The sequence below is a fragment of the Leopardus geoffroyi genome, chromosome E1 (genome assembly GCF_018350155.1).
Source record: "Leopardus geoffroyi isolate Oge1 chromosome E1, O.geoffroyi_Oge1_pat1.0, whole genome shotgun sequence".
Classification (NCBI taxonomy): Eukaryota; Metazoa; Chordata; class Mammalia; order Carnivora; family Felidae; genus Leopardus; species Leopardus geoffroyi.
Window position 1 is genome coordinate 17266707 of NC_059330.1, and position 19698 is coordinate 17286404.

The following is a 19698-nucleotide window of genomic DNA, read 5'->3' on the forward strand; positions in this document are numbered from 1 at the left end:
TACAAACAACTTACAGAAATAAAAAGGGTCATATGAGCATACTATTTTCAACTGTATACCAATAAATTAGACAACCGAGATGAAACAAATTCCTAGAACCCACAAATAAAAGTAACTTAAGGGAAAACATCAAAAGATGGGGGCACCTGGGTGGCTCATTCAGTTAAACATTGGACTTTTGATTTTGACTCAGGTTATTATCTCATGGTTCATGGGTTTGAGCCCCACAACAAGCTGTGTGCTGGCAGCATGGAGCCTGCCTGGGATTCTCTCTCTCCCTCTCTCTCTCTGCCCTTCCCCCTGCTCATGCTATTTTTCTCTCTCTCTCAAAATAAATTTAAAAAACACTAAAAAAAGAAAGAAAGAAAATATTAACAGACCTATAACAAGTAAACACTGAATAAGTAATCAAAAACAAAGTCCAGAACCAGAAGCCTTCACTGGTGAATTCTACCGAACATTTAAAGAAGAATTAATACCAATTCTTCACTAACTCTTCCAAAAACTAAAAAAGAACACTTCCTAACTGACTCTATGAAGCCAGTATTAGCCTGATACCAACACCACACCAAGAAAATCACACACACACACACACACACACACACACACACACACACACAAATTACAGTGTCCCTTATGAATAGAGATGTAATGATTATAAACCATGACAAAGTGGGATTTATCCCAGAAATGCAAGAGTGGTTCAATGTAACAAAATCAGTAATGCAATATACTCCATTAACAGAATGAAGGAGAAAAACCATTATGATCATCTTTTTTTTTTTTTTTTAATTTTTTTTTTTTCAACGTTTATTTATTTTTGGGACAGAGAGAGACAGAGCACGAACGGGGGAGGGGCAGAGAGAGAGGGAGACACAGAATCGGAAACAGGCTCCAAGCTCTGAGCCATCAGCCCAGAGCCCGACGCGGGGCTCGAACCCACTGACCGCGAGATCGTGACCTGGCTGAAGTCGGACGCTTAACCGACTGCGCCACCCAGGCGCCCCAACCATTATGATCATCTTAACTGACATCCAAAAGGTATATAACAGAATGCAACAACCTTTCATGAAAAACAAAACAAACAAACAAAAACCACTCAAAAAACTAGAAACAGAAAAAACTTCCTCAATATGATAAAGGGCATTTATGAAAATCTCACAGCTAACATCATCCTCAATTATGAAAAACTGAAAAAAGTTTCTCCCTAAGATAAGGAACAAGGATGCTCATTTTCATCACTGCCATCAAAGTTACAATTAGAGCAAATAGATAAGAAAAACAAAAGGCATCCAAATTGGAAAGAAGTAAAACTATCTTTGTTTATAGGTGACATGATCTTATATACAGAAGTCCACAGTATCCACATAAAAGATACTACAGCTAATAAATTTAGCAAAATTGTAGTGTAAAAACCAACACACATAAATTAGCTGTTCCTACATACCAGCAATGAATAAATTCAAGAGGAAATTAAGAAAATAATTCCATTTACAATAGCATCTAAAAGAATAAAATATTGATGACTAAATTTAGGCAATGAATTAGAACCCTTGTATACTGAAAACTACAAAACATTGCTAAACAAAATTAAAGAAGACCTAAATAAATGTTTAGAAAGACATACTGCATTCATGGAGTAAGACTCAATATTGGTCAGATGCCAATACTACCAAGCATGATCAACAAATTTAAACAATCCCTAACAAAATTTCAACAGCAGAAATGGAAAAGCTAATCCTCAGATTCATATGGAATGGCAAGGGGCCCCAAACAGCCAAAGCAATCTTTAAAAAGAATAATAAAGTTGTCCCTGATCTCAAACTTAGTACGACAATACAGTAATCAAAACAGTATGATACTAGCATAAAGATAGATATATAGACAAAAGGAACAGAACTGAGAGTTCAGAAATAAACCTATACAATATGATCAACTGATTTCACAAAGATGTCAAGACAATTCAACAGAGAAAGAACAGTCTCTTCAATAGAGGGCACTGGAACACTGAACAACTAGATTTCCACACACAAAAGAGTAAAGTTGGACCTCTACCTCACAACATATCCAAAAATCAACTCAAAATGAATCGGTGACTTGTATATAAGAGCTAAGACCATAAAACCCTAAGAAAACATAAGGGTAAATATTCACAACCTTGGATTTGGCAATGGATAATGAGACATGACACCAAAAGTATAAGCAACAATAACAAAAAATAGACCAATTGGACTTCATCCAAATTTAAAACTTTTGTATATCAAAGGTCATCATCAAGAAAGTGAAAAGACAAACTACAGAATGGGAGAAAATATTTGCAAATCATGTATCTGACAAGGACTTAATATTCAGAATACATAAAGATCCCTTATAACTCAACAACAAAGAGACAACCCAAATTTTAAAAGAGGCAAAGGACTTGAATAGACATTTCTCCAACGAAGATATGCAAATTGGCCAATAAGCACATGAAAAGATGCTCAACATTGTTAGTCAATAGAGAAATACAAACCAAAACATCAAGATACTACTTCACACCTAGCAGGATGGCTATAATCAAAATAACAAAAAATTACAGGCATTTGTGAGGATGTGGAATAATTAGAACTCCAGTAAATTACTGGTGAGAATGGAAACAGTACAGCCACTATGGAGCAGTTTGGCAGTCCTCAAAAAGTTAAACATAAAATTACCATGTGATCTAGTATTTTCACTCTTAGGTACACACCCAAATTTGAAAACACTGACTCAAACAGGTATTTGTACACCAATGTTCATCGTAGCATTTATTCACAATAGCCAGAAGATGGACACAATCTAGTATCCATCAGCAGATGAATGGACAAACAAACCATGGCACATACAATGGGATATTATTCATCTATAAAAAGGAATGAAGTACTGATACATGCTACAACATGGTTGACCTGCAAAATGATTATGCTATACAGTATGCTAAGTGATACAAGCTATACACAAAAGTACAAAAATTGCATGATTCCATTTATATGAAATATCTAAAATAGGCAAATTCATAGACAAAAAGTAGATTAGAGATTGGGTAGAGGGGGAAGGAGTTACTGCTAATAAATACATAGTTTCTGCTTGGGGTGATGAAAAAGTTTTGAAATTAGATAATGGTAATGGTTGCACAACATTGTGCACGTAATTAACGCCACAAATTGTACACTTAAAAATGGTTAAAATGGCAAATTTGATGATTATTTTAGCATAACACACACACATACACACACAAGAAAAAAAGACTTTGGTACATATCCTTCTGTCAAATAATAATCTTAGATTTCCAAAACACTAAAATTGACTGTGTATGAGACTTAACAGAAATCAGAGTTCTTCTGCAATATTTAATTCTGTAGTAATGCAAGTCATCAGACTCTTCAAACCACTGTACTAAAATGCTAAACATGTAAGTTAAAGCAAAATAATATTGTTTCCCATTTTTTTAATAATCCAAGAAGCTCAATAAATAAAACTATCTACTTTCATATTATACACATATATCTATGTAAGTGATTATAAAATGGACTATTGCCTATATTTCTTTACATTATTATTTTTTTTTTTTTTTTACTCTGCCAGGACTAGATATTAAGTAAATGCTGGTCACTGACATTAAGCCTTTAACACTTACAAAATATACTGCTCCAAAGCTTCCGTGGCCAATTTCTCTGAGATCTGTGAAGAGCTTCTCTGGGTCTTCTTTGAAGAAGAGCTCTGCAATTTCAGGGTCCTTCAGACTGCCCGCTCGGTTGGTTGATGGCATCCTGCTGGGCAATCAGTTCTCTGATTCTAATTTTATACTGCTATCCCAATCCCTGGTTCATCTGTATGAATGAAGCCACGCTGGCATAAACTATTGAAGAGAAATAAGAGAAAAAAAAGTCAGGAAAAGCAAAAACCACTAAGAATAATTACAAGATCATTTTCTGACAGCATATACAAAATTATCTGTGGCCTAGAATTTCACTGAGATGGAGGTGTGGTCTACTAGTACAGTAGTTCCTAAATCCGAAAAGATACCATTTACCAGTGTTTAATCAACTCTGATACAGACATTCCAAAGAAAAACACAATGGGAGAAAGTAATGAATTTCACACAGACAACTGTTTCCCTCATAAATCTGATTCACATTAAAATATGGCCTTCATCAAATCTGTATCATTAGATAAGTAGATATTACAGATAACCAGTAATTCCCTGGTGTTCTGTTATCAGTTCCTTTATACCAGAGTACTGACATATACAGATTATAGATAATATAGATATTTTTAAAATATAGACTTTTTTAAATAAAAATTTAAAAACTGAGAGGCTTCAGAACCTCTGGGTTCTGGAATGACACTGCCACTGCCTGGACATGAATCCTGACAACACTATTTACAAACTGTGGACTTGGGTACCCTCATTTTCCTAATCTGTACAATGAAAATAACATACTTCATAGGATAGCATCCCTCAGGGAAATCAGAGAAATCAGAAATAATGAGGGACATTTCCTCTGCCAAATATCAAAACAGAATGCAAAACAATGGCATCATTAGAATACTAAAAATAGGACAAGCAAATTAATAATCTAAAAGATAGTCGAGAAACAAACCAATGTATGTGTACCTTGGAATTTAGCATACAATTATAAAAAGAAATAAATGCAGAGAAAACTGAGAACACATTCAGAAAAAGTATATAAAAATTATAACCCTATCACATATCTTACATAAACATTACTGGCCTATAGAGGTATCCCAAGTAAATGAGGAAAAAAGGAATCGGATATATACAAGTGATGTTTGGAGACTCCAGTAACTATTCGGTAAAAAAATAAAATAACACCTGTTCTTCAAACTAAACAGAATCACACACAGGCAATACAAACATAAATACAACATATGGCAATTACATATGGGAAATACAAACATAAAAAATGAAACTGGGGCACCTGGCTGGCTCAGTTGAAAGAGCATGTGACCCTTGATCTTGGAGTTGTGAATCTGAGCCCTACACTGGGTGTAGAGATTACATAAAATAAGTACAATTTTAAAAAATGAAACTATACAAGTAGTAGAAGGAAACAGGTTAAGTTCCTCCATAGTCAGGAACTGAGGAAACTTTCCTAACTGTTCCAAATCCAAAACAATAATGACAAAGACTAATACATATTTAACAATATAAAAAGACAACTTGGGAGGAGAAGCCATGGAAAAAGACACACCTCAACAAAAAGACAAAAGATAAACTTGGAAAAAAGTTTGAAACTTATGTTTACAAACGTTAATATCCCTAATATGTAAAGAGCTTTTTTTTTTTTTTAATTTTTTTTTTTCAATGTTTATTTATTTTTGGGACAGAGAGAGACAGAGCATGAACGGGGGAGGGGCAGAGAGAGAGGGAGACACAGAATCGGAAACAGGCTCCAGGCTCTGAGCCATCAGCCCAGAGCCCGACGCGGGGCTCGAACTCCCGGACCGCGAGATCGTGACCTGGCTGAAGTTGGACGCTTAACCGACTGCGCCACCCAGGTGCCCCAGGTAAAGAGCTTTTAAAAAAAAGTGTGTGTCGGGAGTGGGGAGAGGTGCCTGCGTAGCTCAGCTGGTTAAGCGTCAGACTTGGGACTCAGGTCATGATCTCACTGTTCATGGATTCAAGCTCTGTGTCTGGCTCCACACCATCAGTGTGTGCCCCTCCCCACTCACGTTTTTTCTCTCTCAAAATAAATAAATAAACGTTAAAAAAAAAAAAAAGGAAAGAAAAAAAGACAACAATCTGATATACTTAATATCTGAAAAGTTTCTGAAAACAGCAAATAGAAAAGAATCCAGCAGATATGTGTAATTCACAGAAGAAAAAAAAAATAAGGAACAACCATTAAATATATGAAAATATGTTCAAAATCACTCCAAGTAAAAGAAGACAAATTAAAACTATACTAAGATTTCATTTTGTAATCAGAAAGGCAAAAATTGACCACCTGTTGATGGTGGGGTAGAAGGGAAGTATGTATGCACTCATCCATTAGCAGTGGTAATGGAAAAAAACAATATAAACCTTATGGAGAAAAATCTAGCAAAAACATGCACTGACCATTTCAAACAAAATACCACTCTATGGAATCTATACCAAAGGTACTTCTAGAAAACATCAGAAATGATAAATGTACAAGGTCAGGGACTGGAAATCATTACAGTGCTCATGGGAGTGTAAAATAGTACAACCATTTTGGAAAATTGTTTAGCAGATGCATATCAAGAAAAATAAGTATTTACTATATGAAGGAGCAATTCCTGAACTAGCTGTCATTTATTCAGTGATAAGAAAACACAGGCACACAAAAACTTGTACATAGTAGCTTTATTCATAACAGTCCAAAACTGCAAATAATACAAATGTCTATCAACAAATAAATGTAGAATAGAATTGTGGTATATTCACACAATGAAATACTATTCACAGCAATAAAAAGGAATAAACTAACAATACATGTAGCAATACAGATGAGCATCAAAAGCATTATGCTCACTCAGCAAAAGAAGCCAGAAACAAAGAATACATACTTGATGATTCCCCTGATACATTCTCAAATAGGCAAAACTAGTCTAAAGTAATAGATCCATGGTTACCTGGGATGGGTATGGGGGAGTATGTGGGTATGTAAGAGACGAATCACTGGGTTCTACTCCTGAAACCAAGACTACACTGTATGCTAACTTGAATTTAAATTTAGAAAAAAACAAAACAAAAAAAAAAAAAAAACAGGAAGAAGAAGAAAAACATTACTTGCTAATCTAGACATCCATATTATCTGAATTTTTATAGTAACTGTTTTTATAATTTTAAGAAATTTTACTTTACATTGTACTTCAAATTAGAGAAAAATAAAATAGAAAATTTTTTACAACTAGAATAATACATATTCTGAACAGAAGAACATCGAAAAGGCTATTAGCATTTTTTTTTAATTCACAAAAGACTAATGTATTTTTTTAAATGTTTACTTATTTTTGAGAGAAAGAAAGAGTGTGAGCAGGCGAGGGGCAGAGAGAGAGGGAGACACAGAATCCGAAGCAGGCTCCAGGTTCTGAGCTGTCAGGACAGAGTCTGACGTGGGCCTCAAACCCACAAACCCTGAGATCATGACCTGAGCCAAAGTCGGACATTTAACCGACTAAGTCACCCAGGTACCCCAAGATTAATACATTTTAAAATTATGTATGTCAAAAAAAATTGAGTCAAACACAAAAACTGAAACATCCAGAGAAAACACAATTAAGAATTAATATTCCTTAAATACACAGATATCAGAGAAAGTAACTAACTCACCAGAGGACATACATCAGCATTCCATAAACAGGTAATAAAAATTACTGGGGAGGAAAGTTAAAATGTGAAGAATGATGGGAATAGCCATGAGTTTCCTAATTCCATTTTCCTCCTTTAACTCCTGGCTTTGACTTAAGAATGGCCTGAGTTACAGAACTATGTTGAGGGTGCTGACAAGGAAACTCTTAAAGAAATCCCCTCTTTCTGCCCAAAGGAGCAGAAAAAGGAAATCCTGTAACCTAAAGACTATCGGGGGGAAAGCCATTTTCTTTTTTCTCTCCTCAGTCACAGAAATGCACTGCCTTAGCAACAGAAAAAAGAAAGAAAGAAAGAAAGAAAGAAAGAAAGAAAGAGAGAAAAGAAAAGAAAAGAGAAGAAAAGAAAAGAAAAAAGAAAAAGAAAGAAAAGGAAAGAAAAGAAAAAAACTGTGAGAAAACCTCTCTCTGAACAGAAAAAATTGGAAAACAGGGCCCCTGTTGGTCCAAAAAGTATGAGGGGGAATTCCCGTTATTTTTTTAAACTCCTCTCTCCTTTCCCCACTTCACTTAAGAGTAGCCCCAGTGATGAGTAACTGTACAATGCACAGGTCTAAATGCTCATAGAAAAACCTGTCTTTCTGATCAAAAGAACAGGGAGTTTTAGATTCTGTGTCTCCTCTCTCTGTCTCTCCTATCTCTCAAAAATGAATAAACATAAAAAAAAAAAAAAAAAGAATATGCGCCTGGGTGGCTCAGTTGGTTAAGCATCCAACTTCAGCCAAGTCATGATCTCACGGTTCAATGAATTCAAGTCCAGTGTCGGGCTCTGTGCTGAGAGCTCAGAGCTTGGAGCCGGCTTCGGATTCTGTGTCTCCCTCCCTCCTTCTCCCTCCCTCTCCCTCCCTCCCTCCCTCCCTCCCTCTCCCTCTCTCTCTCTCTCTCTCTCTCTCCCCCTCCCCTACTTGCACCCTGTCTCTCTCTCAAGAATAAACATTAAAAAAAAGATGATGACGACGAACCGAGAAAAACCATTGGAAACTGAAAAGAATGGAGGAAAATCATGGAGAAGAGAGAGCTGGAAAAGAGATCCCTAATTCTTTTGTTTTGGTATAAGCCAAAACAAATACTGTATTTGCACTTGTGTAAAATACACTTAAAGAAGCGTAGCAAAGACTATACTAAAGGGAAATAATCTATATTATACACCACTGCCAAGTCTCATACCATCACTGAGGCATAGCACAGGGCAAATCCAAAGAGCACAGTAAAGATTTTGAAAATAGAACTGCTACTGGAACTACCACCAACAGAAAGTGAGACAGAACTTTCCATTTAAACCAGTTGGTGTCTACTAAAACAAAGAAAACAAATCAACATTCTCTAGAGGATATTAATATGATTCAGAAATATTCACAATGTCCAGGGCAAAATCCAAAATTATCCTACATGCAAAAATAAACAAACACACATAAACACACACACACAAAACTGGTAAATGTGACAAATTATCAAGGGAAGAGAGGACCAACAGATGCCTATTTTGAGATGACTAATGTTAGAATAATCACACAGACTTGAAAGCAGTTATTATAATCATAATAAATGAGGTAATGGTTAACACTTTGCAAACAACTGAAAAGACATCAGTTCTTAGTAGAGAAATATAAAATATTTTTTAAAAACATGAAAAATTCAGAACTGAAAAATACAGTATCAGAAATGAGGGGCACCTGCCTGGCTCAGTCTTGTAGATGTAACTCTCAATCTTGGAGTTTTGAGTTCAAACCCCACATTGCACATAGAGTTTACTTAAAACAAACAAACACCTCCTTGCATGGCCTTAAGTGCACAACAAAAATGATAGAGGAAAGAGTAAACTTTTAGACAGAGCAACAGAGGGGCGCCTGGGTGGCGCAGTCGGTTGAGTGTCCGACTTCAGCCAGGTCACGATCTCATGGTCCGTGAGTTCGAGCCCCGCGTCGGGCTCTGGGCTGATGGCTCAGAACCTGGAGCCTGTTTCCGATTCTGTGTCTCCCTCTCTCTCTGCCCCTCCCCCGTTCATGCTCTGTCTCTCTCTGTCCCAAAAATAAATAAACGTTGAAAAAAAAAAAAAAAAAGACAGAGCAACAGAAATTACTGAAACTAAAGAACAGAGAGGGAAAAAAGATTGAAAAAATAAGAGCCTTGGTGACTTCTCGGACAGTATCAAATTGTCTACATTTCAAATCACTGGTATTGTTAAGAAGAAGAAAAATAAATTGGGAGACAAAAAAACTGTTTTAGTAATTTCTGAAAACGTCCCAGATTTGACAAAAACATAAATTTAGAGATTCAACAAGCTCAACCAACCCCAAACAGGACAATTCAAAGAAAATCAGGCTAGACACACCTAGTCAAAATTCTAATAAACGAAAATAAACTCAATGTAAATGACAACAGATTCTGAATAAAAGACACTGGAGTCCACAGAAAGTGAAATATCTTTAAGGCAGTAAAAGGAAAGAACTACCAACCCTGAACAGAATTCTTTATCTAGTAGAAATCTTCTACAGGAATGAAGGCCGGCGGGGCGGGGGAGGATCTTAAATGGTAGAAAACAAAAAGAATCTGTTGCCAGCAGACTTATCCCAAAAGAAATGCAAAATATTAAACAAAAGAAAGTTAGAGTAGCTACATTAATATCAGACAAAATAGACTTCAGGATTAAGGAAATCACAAGTGATAAAGAGGAATATTATATAATGATATGATTACTTTTACCAAATCCCAAATTTGTCTTCACTGGCAAAAGAGCTTCAAATTCATGAAACAAAAACTGATGCAAAAGAAAAGAGAAATAACAAGTCTATAATTATACTGGGAGACTCCCAATACTCCTCTCTCAGAAATTCAAAGAAAAAGTAGTCTGAAAATATATAGAAACCACACTATCAACCAACTTTATCTAATGACATTTCTAGAATACTCTATCTGACAAAAACAGAATATACATTCTTTACAAGAACACATATGATATTCACACCAAGCCATTATATTCTAGGACATAAAAAAATCTTAACAAGTGTAAAAAATTTCAACTCATACAAAATAATGATCATCTGACCATAGTGTATTTAAAATCAGTAACCGTGGGGCGCCTGGGTGGCGCAGTCGGTTAAGCATCCGACTTCAGCCAGGTCACGATCTCGCGGTCCGGGAGTTCGAGCCCTGCGTCAGGCTCTGGGCTGATGGCTCAGAGCCTGGAGCCTGTTTCCGATTCTGTGTCTCCCTCTCTCTCTGCCCCTACCCCGTTGTTCATGCGCTGTCTCTCTCTGTCCCAAAAATAAATAAACATTGAAAAAAAAAAAATTAAAAAAAAAATCAGTAACCGAAATATATCTATAAAACCCACGAAATGTGAAAATTAAACACACACTTCTAAGTAATCCATGGGCCGATAAAGGAGCTTCAAGGGAAATTAGAAATTAGAAAAGAATACAAATTGAATGAAAATAAAATGCAACACAAAATTTGTAAGGTACAACTAATGCAGTGCTTACATAGAAATTCAAGGCACTCAGGGTGCCTGGGTGGTATAGTTGGTTAAGTGTCAGTCTCTTGATCTTGGCTCAGGTCATGATCTCATGGTTTGTGAGTCTGAGCCCCACATCAGACCCCGCACGGATGGTGCGGAGCCTGCTTGGGATTCTGTCTCTCTTTCTCTCTGCTCCTCCCCAACTTGTGCTTGCTCTTTCTCTCTCTCAAAATAAATAAACTTAAAAAAAATTTTTTTATTTAATCTTTTTTCACTTTTTGAGAGACAGAGACAGAGCGCGAGCAAGGCATGGGGAGAGAGAGAGAGGGAGACACAGAATCGGAAGCAGGCTCCAGGCTCCAAGCTGCCAGCACAGAGCTCGACGTGGGGCTCAAACCCATGAACCGCGAGAGAGATCATGACCTGAGCCGAAGTTGGATGCTCAACTGACTGAGCCACCCAGGTGCCCCAAACTTAAAAAAAAATTTTAAAACAAGAATTTAAGGCACTAAATCTGTATTAGAAAAAAAAAGGATAGATTTCAAATAAATAATCTAAGCTTCTATCTTAAGAATCTAGAAACAGGGGTGTCTGGGTGGCTCATTCGGTTGACCAACTCTTGGTGTCAGCTCAGGTAATGATCCCAAGGTCTGGGATCCATGCTCAATGTGGAGCCTGCTTGTGATTCTCTCTCTCCCTCTGCCCCTCCCCTGCTCATGCTCTCTCTCTAATACAAAATTAAAAACAAAAGAAAAAAACCTAGAAATAGAAAAGTAAATAAAGCCAAAAATATAAAAAAGTAAATATTAAAGAAACAGAGTAGAAATCAATGAAATTAGAAAACAAAAAAGCCAATGGAGAAAAATCAATAAAACCAAAAGATGGTTCCTTTGGGTTAAAAAAAAAATCAACAAAACTGAAACACCTCTGCCAAACTAACCAAGGAAAATAAGAACAGACATAAATTAGCAAAAACACAAATCAAAAGGAAAATATTACTACATACTCTTAGAAAACTGAAAGAAAACCAGCTTTAAGTTCCTGAATTTAAGTCACCATTCTATATGGGCTAAAGATAAAAGAAACACATGATCATATTAACAGAGGCAGAAAAAGATTTGACAAATTCAACATCCATTTATGATAAAAATGGTCAAAATACTAAGAATAGAAGGGAACATCATTAATCTTGCTAAGGGTATCTACAAAAAACCTACAGCTAACATCATAATGATTAAAGACTAAAAGCTTTCCCCTTATGATTAGAAACTAAGTAAGGTTGTCTAATCACTCCTCCTAAACACTGTACTAGAGGTTCCAACCCATACAATAAAAAAAGCAAAGCAAAGAAATACATAATAGAAAGGAAGAAATAAAACTAATTGCTGACATTACTGTGTATTTGAAAAACCCCAAGGAATATACAAAACAGTAAAAGAAGAAAAAAATATTCAGATATATCTAAAAATATTTGAGGGGCGCCTGGTGGCTCGGTTAAACATCCAATCCTTTGATTTCAACTCAGGTCATGATCTCATGGTTCCTCAGATGAAGTCCCAAGTCAGGCTCTGTGCTGACTGTGCAGAGCCTGTTTGGGGTTCTTTCTCTGTCTCTCTCTCTGTCTCTCTCTGTCTCTCTCTGTCTCTCTCTCTCTGCCCTTACCCTGTTCCCGCTCTCTCTCTCTCCCACTCTCAAACAAACATTCTGGGGCACCTGGGTGGCTCAGTCAGTTAAGTGTCCAACTTTGGCTCAGATCATGATCTCATGGTCCGTGGGTTCAAGCCCAGCATCAGGCTCTGTTCTGACAGCTCAGAGACTGGAGCCTGCTTTGCATTGTTTGTCTCCCTCCCTCTTTGCCCCTCCCCGTCTCGTGCTCTGTCTTCTCTCTCTCAAGAATAAACATTTAAAAATTTAAATAAACATTTTAAAAAATGTTAATATCTGAATAGAATTTATATATGGGGGGCCTGGGTGGCTCAGTCAGTTAGTGTCTGACTCTTGATTTAGACTCAGGTCATAATCTCATGGTTCACGAGTTCAAGCCCTGCATCCGGCTCTGCACTGACAGCGCAAAGCCTGCTCAGGATTCTCTCACTCCTTCTCTGCCCTTCCTCCTGCTTGCTCTCTCGCTCTCTCAAAATAAATAAATAAACTTAAAAAAAAAAAAAAAAAAGAGGGGTGCCTTGCTGGCTCTATTGGTACAGCATGCAACTCTTGATCTCAGGGCTGAGTTTGAGGCCTATGATGGGTATAGAGATTACTTACAAATAAAATCCTTAAAAAAAAAAAGAAAAGAAAAAATAAACATTAAAAATAATAATAAAATAAAAATTAAAAGTGAACTTTGCCTCATACCTTATAGAAAAATTAATTCAGGGGAGCCTGGGTGGCTCAGTTAAGTGTCTGGCTCTTGATCTCAGCTCAGGTCATGATAACGTGGTTTGTGAGATCAAGACCCACACTGATAGCCCTGCTAGCAGTGCAGAGCCTACTTGGGATTTTCTCTCTCTCTCTCTCTCTCCCTCTCTCTGCCCTCCCCACACTGGTACATGCGTGTTCTCTATCTCAAAATAAATAAACAAAAAAAAAATTTTTTTAAGAAAAATTAATTCAAAATAGTCCATTTATCTCAATGAAAAAGTTAACACTTTATGTAAAACATTCAGATGAAACCACAGGAGAAAACTGTTGCAACCTAGGTTAGTCAGAGTTCTCAGATACAACACCGAAAGTGTTATCCATAAAAAAAAGCAAAATTAATAATTTGAACTTCACCAAAATTAAAAGCCTTTACTCTTGCAAATAAGACTTTTAAAATAATGAAATCAAGTGGCACCTAGCTGGCTCAGTCGGTGTAGCATGCAACTCTTGATCTCAAGGCTGTGAGTTCAAGCCCCATAATCGGTGTAGAGATTACTTAAAAATAAAACCTAAAAAAAATAAAAAATAAGCCACAGGCTATTAAAAATTATTTTCAAATCATGTAACTGAAAAAGGATTTGTATCCAAAATATATAAAGAACTCTCAAAACTCAATAATGGGATACAGGAATGCACACTTGGATGATGAAACTATAAAAAAATTTCCCAGAAGTTATTACCATAGTAAACGCCAGATAGTAGTTACTTTAGGAAAAAAGAGTGATTGTGATTGGGGTGAGACATAAGGAGGAACTTCTAGAATGACTGGTGAAGTTCTATTCTTGCCTTAGTGATTACATGGGAATTTTATTTCTAATAATAAATTAACCTATATGTTTGTTTTGTGAATTTTCTCCATCTGTTTGATTTTATAATAAAAAAGAATGAAAACAGAAATTATATATACTGTAGTTTTTGCAAAGAAGGCAATACAACAAAGTGGTATGAATTATATTTAGGTAGTTATGGCCAGTATTACAGACAACATTCACAAGTCAATACTTTCCTTATGTTCTAATTATCAACAATAATCATACATTCAACTTCCACAACCAGGAAAAAAGATAACAAAAAAATATCTAACATGTGTGCACGTTCTTTGGGCTGTTAGTAGAAAAAAATGAAAATTAAAATAAATACAAATGTTAAAAATCCCTGAAACACTCCATTATACTGTTAGGCTAGAGTTTACAGTATACATTGCATAACTGCTTTTCTATACATCCTTAAATTCCCAAAAGTAAAGTACTTTATTATAAAAATGAGCACCATCTTGGTTGCCTTGCACACATTCAGAATATTGCTACAACAGAGTCATCAATGTTAAAACTGACAAAGACATTTGATTTGAGTCTTGTCCATTTTAAAAATCTGTCAGGAATAACCATAGAAAAATAAACAGCACAGAGGCGCTTTCACAGCAACCCTACTCATAAACTCCATAATTTCTGCAGAATGCTAAAAATGAATATTAGGCACATGAATAACTAACATAGAGGACTAATATAGCCAGATAAACTACAAGTCAGGCTTAAAAGATATAAATATCTACAATGAGTTCTTAAAGGTATTATTAAACTGTACATGCAATCTTCTTTTAAAAAAAGGCGGGGTGGGGGGCGCACCTGAGTGGCTCAGTCGGTTAAGCATCAGACTTCGGCTCAGGTCATGATCTCATGGTTTGTGAGTTCCAGCCCTGTGTCGGGCTCTGGGCTGACAGCTCAGAGCCTGGAGCCCACTTCAGATTCTGTGTCTCCCTCTGCCTGACCCTCCGCTGCTTACACTCTGTCTCTAGCATTGTCTCAAAAATAAATAAACATTTAAAATAAATTTTTTTAATTAAATAAAAAACAAAACAAACAAAAAAACCAGGGGCGCCTCCGTGGCTCAGTTGGTTAAAAGTATTCCACTCTTAGTTTCATCTCAGATCATGATCTTACAGTTTGTGAGTTCGGGCCCAGCACCAGGTTCTGTGCTGATGCTGCAGTACCTGCTTGGGATTCTCTCTCTCTCCCCTCTCTCTCTGCCCCTACCCCCTTCTGCTCTCTCTCTCTCTCTCTCTCTCGCTCTCAAAATAAATACACTTTAAAAAAAACCCAGGCTGTTAGGTTATATTTTTTAAATATCTATTCTCAGAGGATAAATATCGTTAGAGTAACTGATATCCTTCTCACTAAAGAGAACAGTAAAAGGAAATTAACAGTCTTATAAACAGCAATTGAGATCTAATTTGTGCCTGGTTCTACAAAAATAGGCCAAGGAAGCCTATCATTTATTAGATTATTTAGGGTTGAATGTAAAAGACAAACAATTTTTGTAGGTGGTACCAGTTTGTTAATCCTAAAACATACACCTAAGAAAGCTGATTAAACTAGAATAAAAAATCCAATATAATTTATTTTAAAATCTCAGACCAAATTAGGATTTTGAGAATTAAGTAACTGTTCCACACTTGTAAAATATAGTCAAATAGCTGACAATAACATCAGTCAAAGCAAGAGAAAGAAGATGGGGGAAGGGTACTGATAAAGCATATTCAGTATTACTTGAGGAATGCTCCTTGGATGAACAGTGATGATGTCATGCTATTCCATCTTTTAAGAACCTTCAGATTTTCACAAAAAGGACATTGTTGGTCTTAAGCAACTGCTTCAATACCATAAAGCCCTTTTCCCTACATCTGTTAATCAGAGGGCTCAGGCTTAGAAAACAGCCAACTCAGTCAAACATTCAATCCCTTTAGAGAAAGAAAAATTGCCCCCTTACTCAGTCTAATTGGAACATGAACACATACATAAAATGAAATGGTAACTGATAAGGTTGCATAATTAAGGACCTTCTTGAAAAGAACATAACATTATCTCTCTTTAAAAATTAAAAAAAAAAAGGTAATATATGTATTTGGGGAACAAAAATTTTGAAAGGTAGAAAGAACTGACAAGAAAAATTAAGTCTCCCAAGTACACCTATTTCTATGTATCCTTGCATAGATTACCTGGGTGTGATTGTTAATAACCCTACAATGGGCCTCTAAGTGTTCAAGTGAAAAAATTACACTTCTCTGACTTTAAATCAAAAGCTGGAAATCATTAAGTTTAGTGAGGAAGGCATGTTGAAAGAAATGTTAACAGTGAGACCTTGTGTCAAACAGCCAAGTTATAAAAGCAAAGGAAAAGTTCTTGAAGGAAATTGTTACTCCAGTGAACACATGAATGAGAGGAAAGAGAAACTGCTTTATTGCTGATATGAAGAAAGGTGGTTTGGGTTTTTTTGTATACTATTTTTGCTCTTTTTTTTTTTTTAAGTATAGTTAACATACATTACACAAGTTTCAGGTGTACAACATAGTGATTCAACAAGTCTATACATTAATCTATACTTACCACAAGTGTAGCTACCATCTGTCACCAAAGAACATTATTACAACACCACTGACTGTATCCTCTATGTAACATCCTTGATCCCTATGACTTACTCATTCCATAATTCGAAGCCTGTATCTCCCACTCTGGTTCACCCATTTTGTCTAACCCATCGCCCCCTCCCTCTGACAACCGCCAGTTTGTTCTCTGTATTTACGGGCTTGTTTCTGCTTTGCGTTTACTTATCTATTCGTTTGTTTCATGTTTTAGATTCCACATACAAGTTAAATCATATGGTATTTGTCTTTCTCTTATTTCACATAGCATTATACCTTCTAGGTCCACCTATGATGTCACAAAGCACAAGCTCTTACTCTTTTTTGAGGCTGAGTAATATCCTATTGTATACCAAATCTTCTTTATCCATGCATCTATCAACAGACACCTGGATTGCTTTCATATCTTGGCTATTGTAAATAACGCTGTAATAATCATAGGGGTGCATATACCTTTTCAAATTAGTGTTTTCATTTCCTCTGGGTAAATACCCAGTAGTGGAATTACTGGATCATATGGTATTTCTAGTTTTAATTTTTTGAGGAACCTCCACACTGTTTTCCACAGTGGTTGCACCAGTTTACATTCCCACCAACTGCACAAGACTTCCTTTTTCTCCACATCCTCACCAACGCTCGTTATTTCTTGCCTTTTTTCATTTTTTTTAAAATTTTTAGTCATCTCTACACCCAGCGTGGGGCTCAAACTTACAACCCCAAGATCAAAGGTCATATGCTCCACCAACTGAGCCAGCCAGGTGCCCCAATTTCTTGTCTTTTTGATGCTAGCCATTCTGACAGGTGTGAGGTGATATCTCATTATAATTTTGATTTGTATTTCCCTGATGATAAGTGATGTTGAGCATCTTTTCACGTGTCTATTGGCATGAGTATGCATGCCTTCCTTGGAAAAATGTCTATTCAGTTCCTCTGCCCATTTTAAATCAGATTATTTGGGATTTTTTGTGTTGAGTTGTATAAATTCTTTATATATTCTGGATATTAACCTGACATGGAGAAAGTTTTAGTGGTTTGGATAGAAGATCAAACCAGCAACAACATCCCCTTAAGCAAAAGTATAATCCAGAGCAAGACCCTACCTCTCTTCAATTGTATAGTCTGAGAGTTGAGGCGGCTGCCGAAGACAAGTTTGAAACAAGCAGAGGTTGGTTCATGATGTTTAAGGAAAGAAGCCATCTCCATAACATAAAAGTACAAGGTGAAGCAGCAACTGCTGATGTAGAAGCTGCAGCAAGTTATTCAGAAGATCTAGCTAAGATAATTAATAAAGGTGGCTACACTAAAAACAACAGATTTTCAGTGTCAAGTAAACAGTCTTATATTGGAAGATAATGTCTTCTAGGACTTTCATACTTAGGAGAAGTCAATGCCTGGCTTCAAAGCTTCAAAGGGCAGGCTAACTTTCTTGTTTAGGGACTGCTGAAGCTGGTGACTATAAGTTGAGGCAATGCTCATGGACTGTTCTGAAAATCCTAATGCGTTTAAGAAGTATGCTAAACCTACTCTGCCTGTCATCTATAAATGGAACAAAGCCTGGATGACAGCACATCTGTTTACAACATGATTTACTGAGTACTTTTAGCACATTGTTGAGATCTATTGCTCAAGGGGAAAAAAAAAAAAGATTCCTTTCAAATATTACTGCTCATTGACAATGCATCTGGTCACCCAAGTACATGGAGATGTACAATGAGATTAATGTTGTTTTCATATCTGCTAATACAACATCCATTATGCAGCCCCATGGACCAAAAGGTAATTTCAACTTTTGAGTCTTAGATTTGAAAATACAATTTGAGGGGTGCATGGATGGCTCAGTCAGCGAAGTATGTGACTCTTGATCAAGGGTCTGCAGGTTTTAGCCCCACGCTGGATTAAAAATAAAAATTTGGGGCACCTGGGGTGGCTCAGGTGGTTAAGCATCTGACTCTTGATTTGGATCAGGTCATGATCTCACAGTCCTGAGTCCAAGCCCCACATGGGGCTCTGTGGTGATGGTGAGGAGCCTGCTTGGGATTCTCTTTCTCCTTCTCTCTCTGCCCCTATCCTGCTTGTGCTCTCTCTCTCAAATAAAAAAACTTTAAAAAAATGGGTTTTTTTTAATTAAAAAACAAAAATTAAAAAAATAAAAATTAAATCTTTAGGGGTGCCTGGGTGACTCAGTAGGTTAAGCGTCTTTTTGTTTTTAATTTTTAAAAAATGTTTATTTTTGAGAGATGGAGAGACATAGCATGAGCAGAGAAGTGGCAGAGACAGGGAGACACAGAATCTAAAGCAGACTCCAGGCTTCACACTGTCAACACAGAGCCCAATGCAGGGCTCAAACTCACAAACCATGAGATCATGACCTGAGCCGAGGTTGGACGCTTAACTGATTGAAACACCCAGGCGCTCCTAAGCATCTGACTCTTGATCTCCGCTCAGGTATGATCTCATGGCAAGTAGTTCGAGCCCCGGACCAGGCTCTGCGCTGGTGGTGCAGAGCCTGCTTGGGATTCTCTCTCCTTCTCTCTCTCTGCCCCTGCCCTGCTCACGCTTTCTCTCAAAATAAATAAATGAACTTAAAAAAATAAATAGGGGCGCCTGGGTGGCTTAATTTGTTGGGTGACTGACTTTGGCCCAGGTCATGATCTCACAGTTCGTGAGTTCGAGCCCCGTGTTGGGCTCTGTGCTGAAAGCTCGGAGCCTGGAGCCTGCTTTGGATTCTGTGTCTCCACCTCTCTCTGCCCCTCCCATGCTCATGCTCTGTATCTGTCTCTCAATAATAAATAAAACATTAAACAAATTTTTTTAATAAAATAAATAAAGTCTTTAATAAATAAATATACAATTTGTAAAGCTATAACTGCCATGGATAGTGTCTGATGGATCTAGGCAAAGTAAACAAAACTTTCTGGAAAGGATTCATCATTGTAGATGCCATTAACAACATTTACGATTCATGGGAAGAAGTCAAAATATCAACATTAACAGGAAACTGGAAGAAGTAGATTTCAATCCTCATGAA

The 19698-nt window shown here is 36.7% G+C and overlaps 1 protein-coding gene across 1 annotated transcript in view; it reads right to left on the minus strand.

Annotated features, from left to right (window-relative positions):
- TAOK1 (TAO kinase 1) overlaps positions 1 to 19698 on the minus strand; it is a 146467-nt gene that overhangs the window by 82603 nt on the left and 44166 nt on the right. The window contains exon 2 of the mRNA XM_045487827.1: positions 3656 to 3877. Within this exon, the coding sequence (XP_045343783.1) occupies positions 3656 to 3787 (132 nt within the window). The 5' untranslated portion in view covers positions 3788 to 3877. The remainder of the gene's footprint in view (positions 1 to 3655; positions 3878 to 19698) is intronic.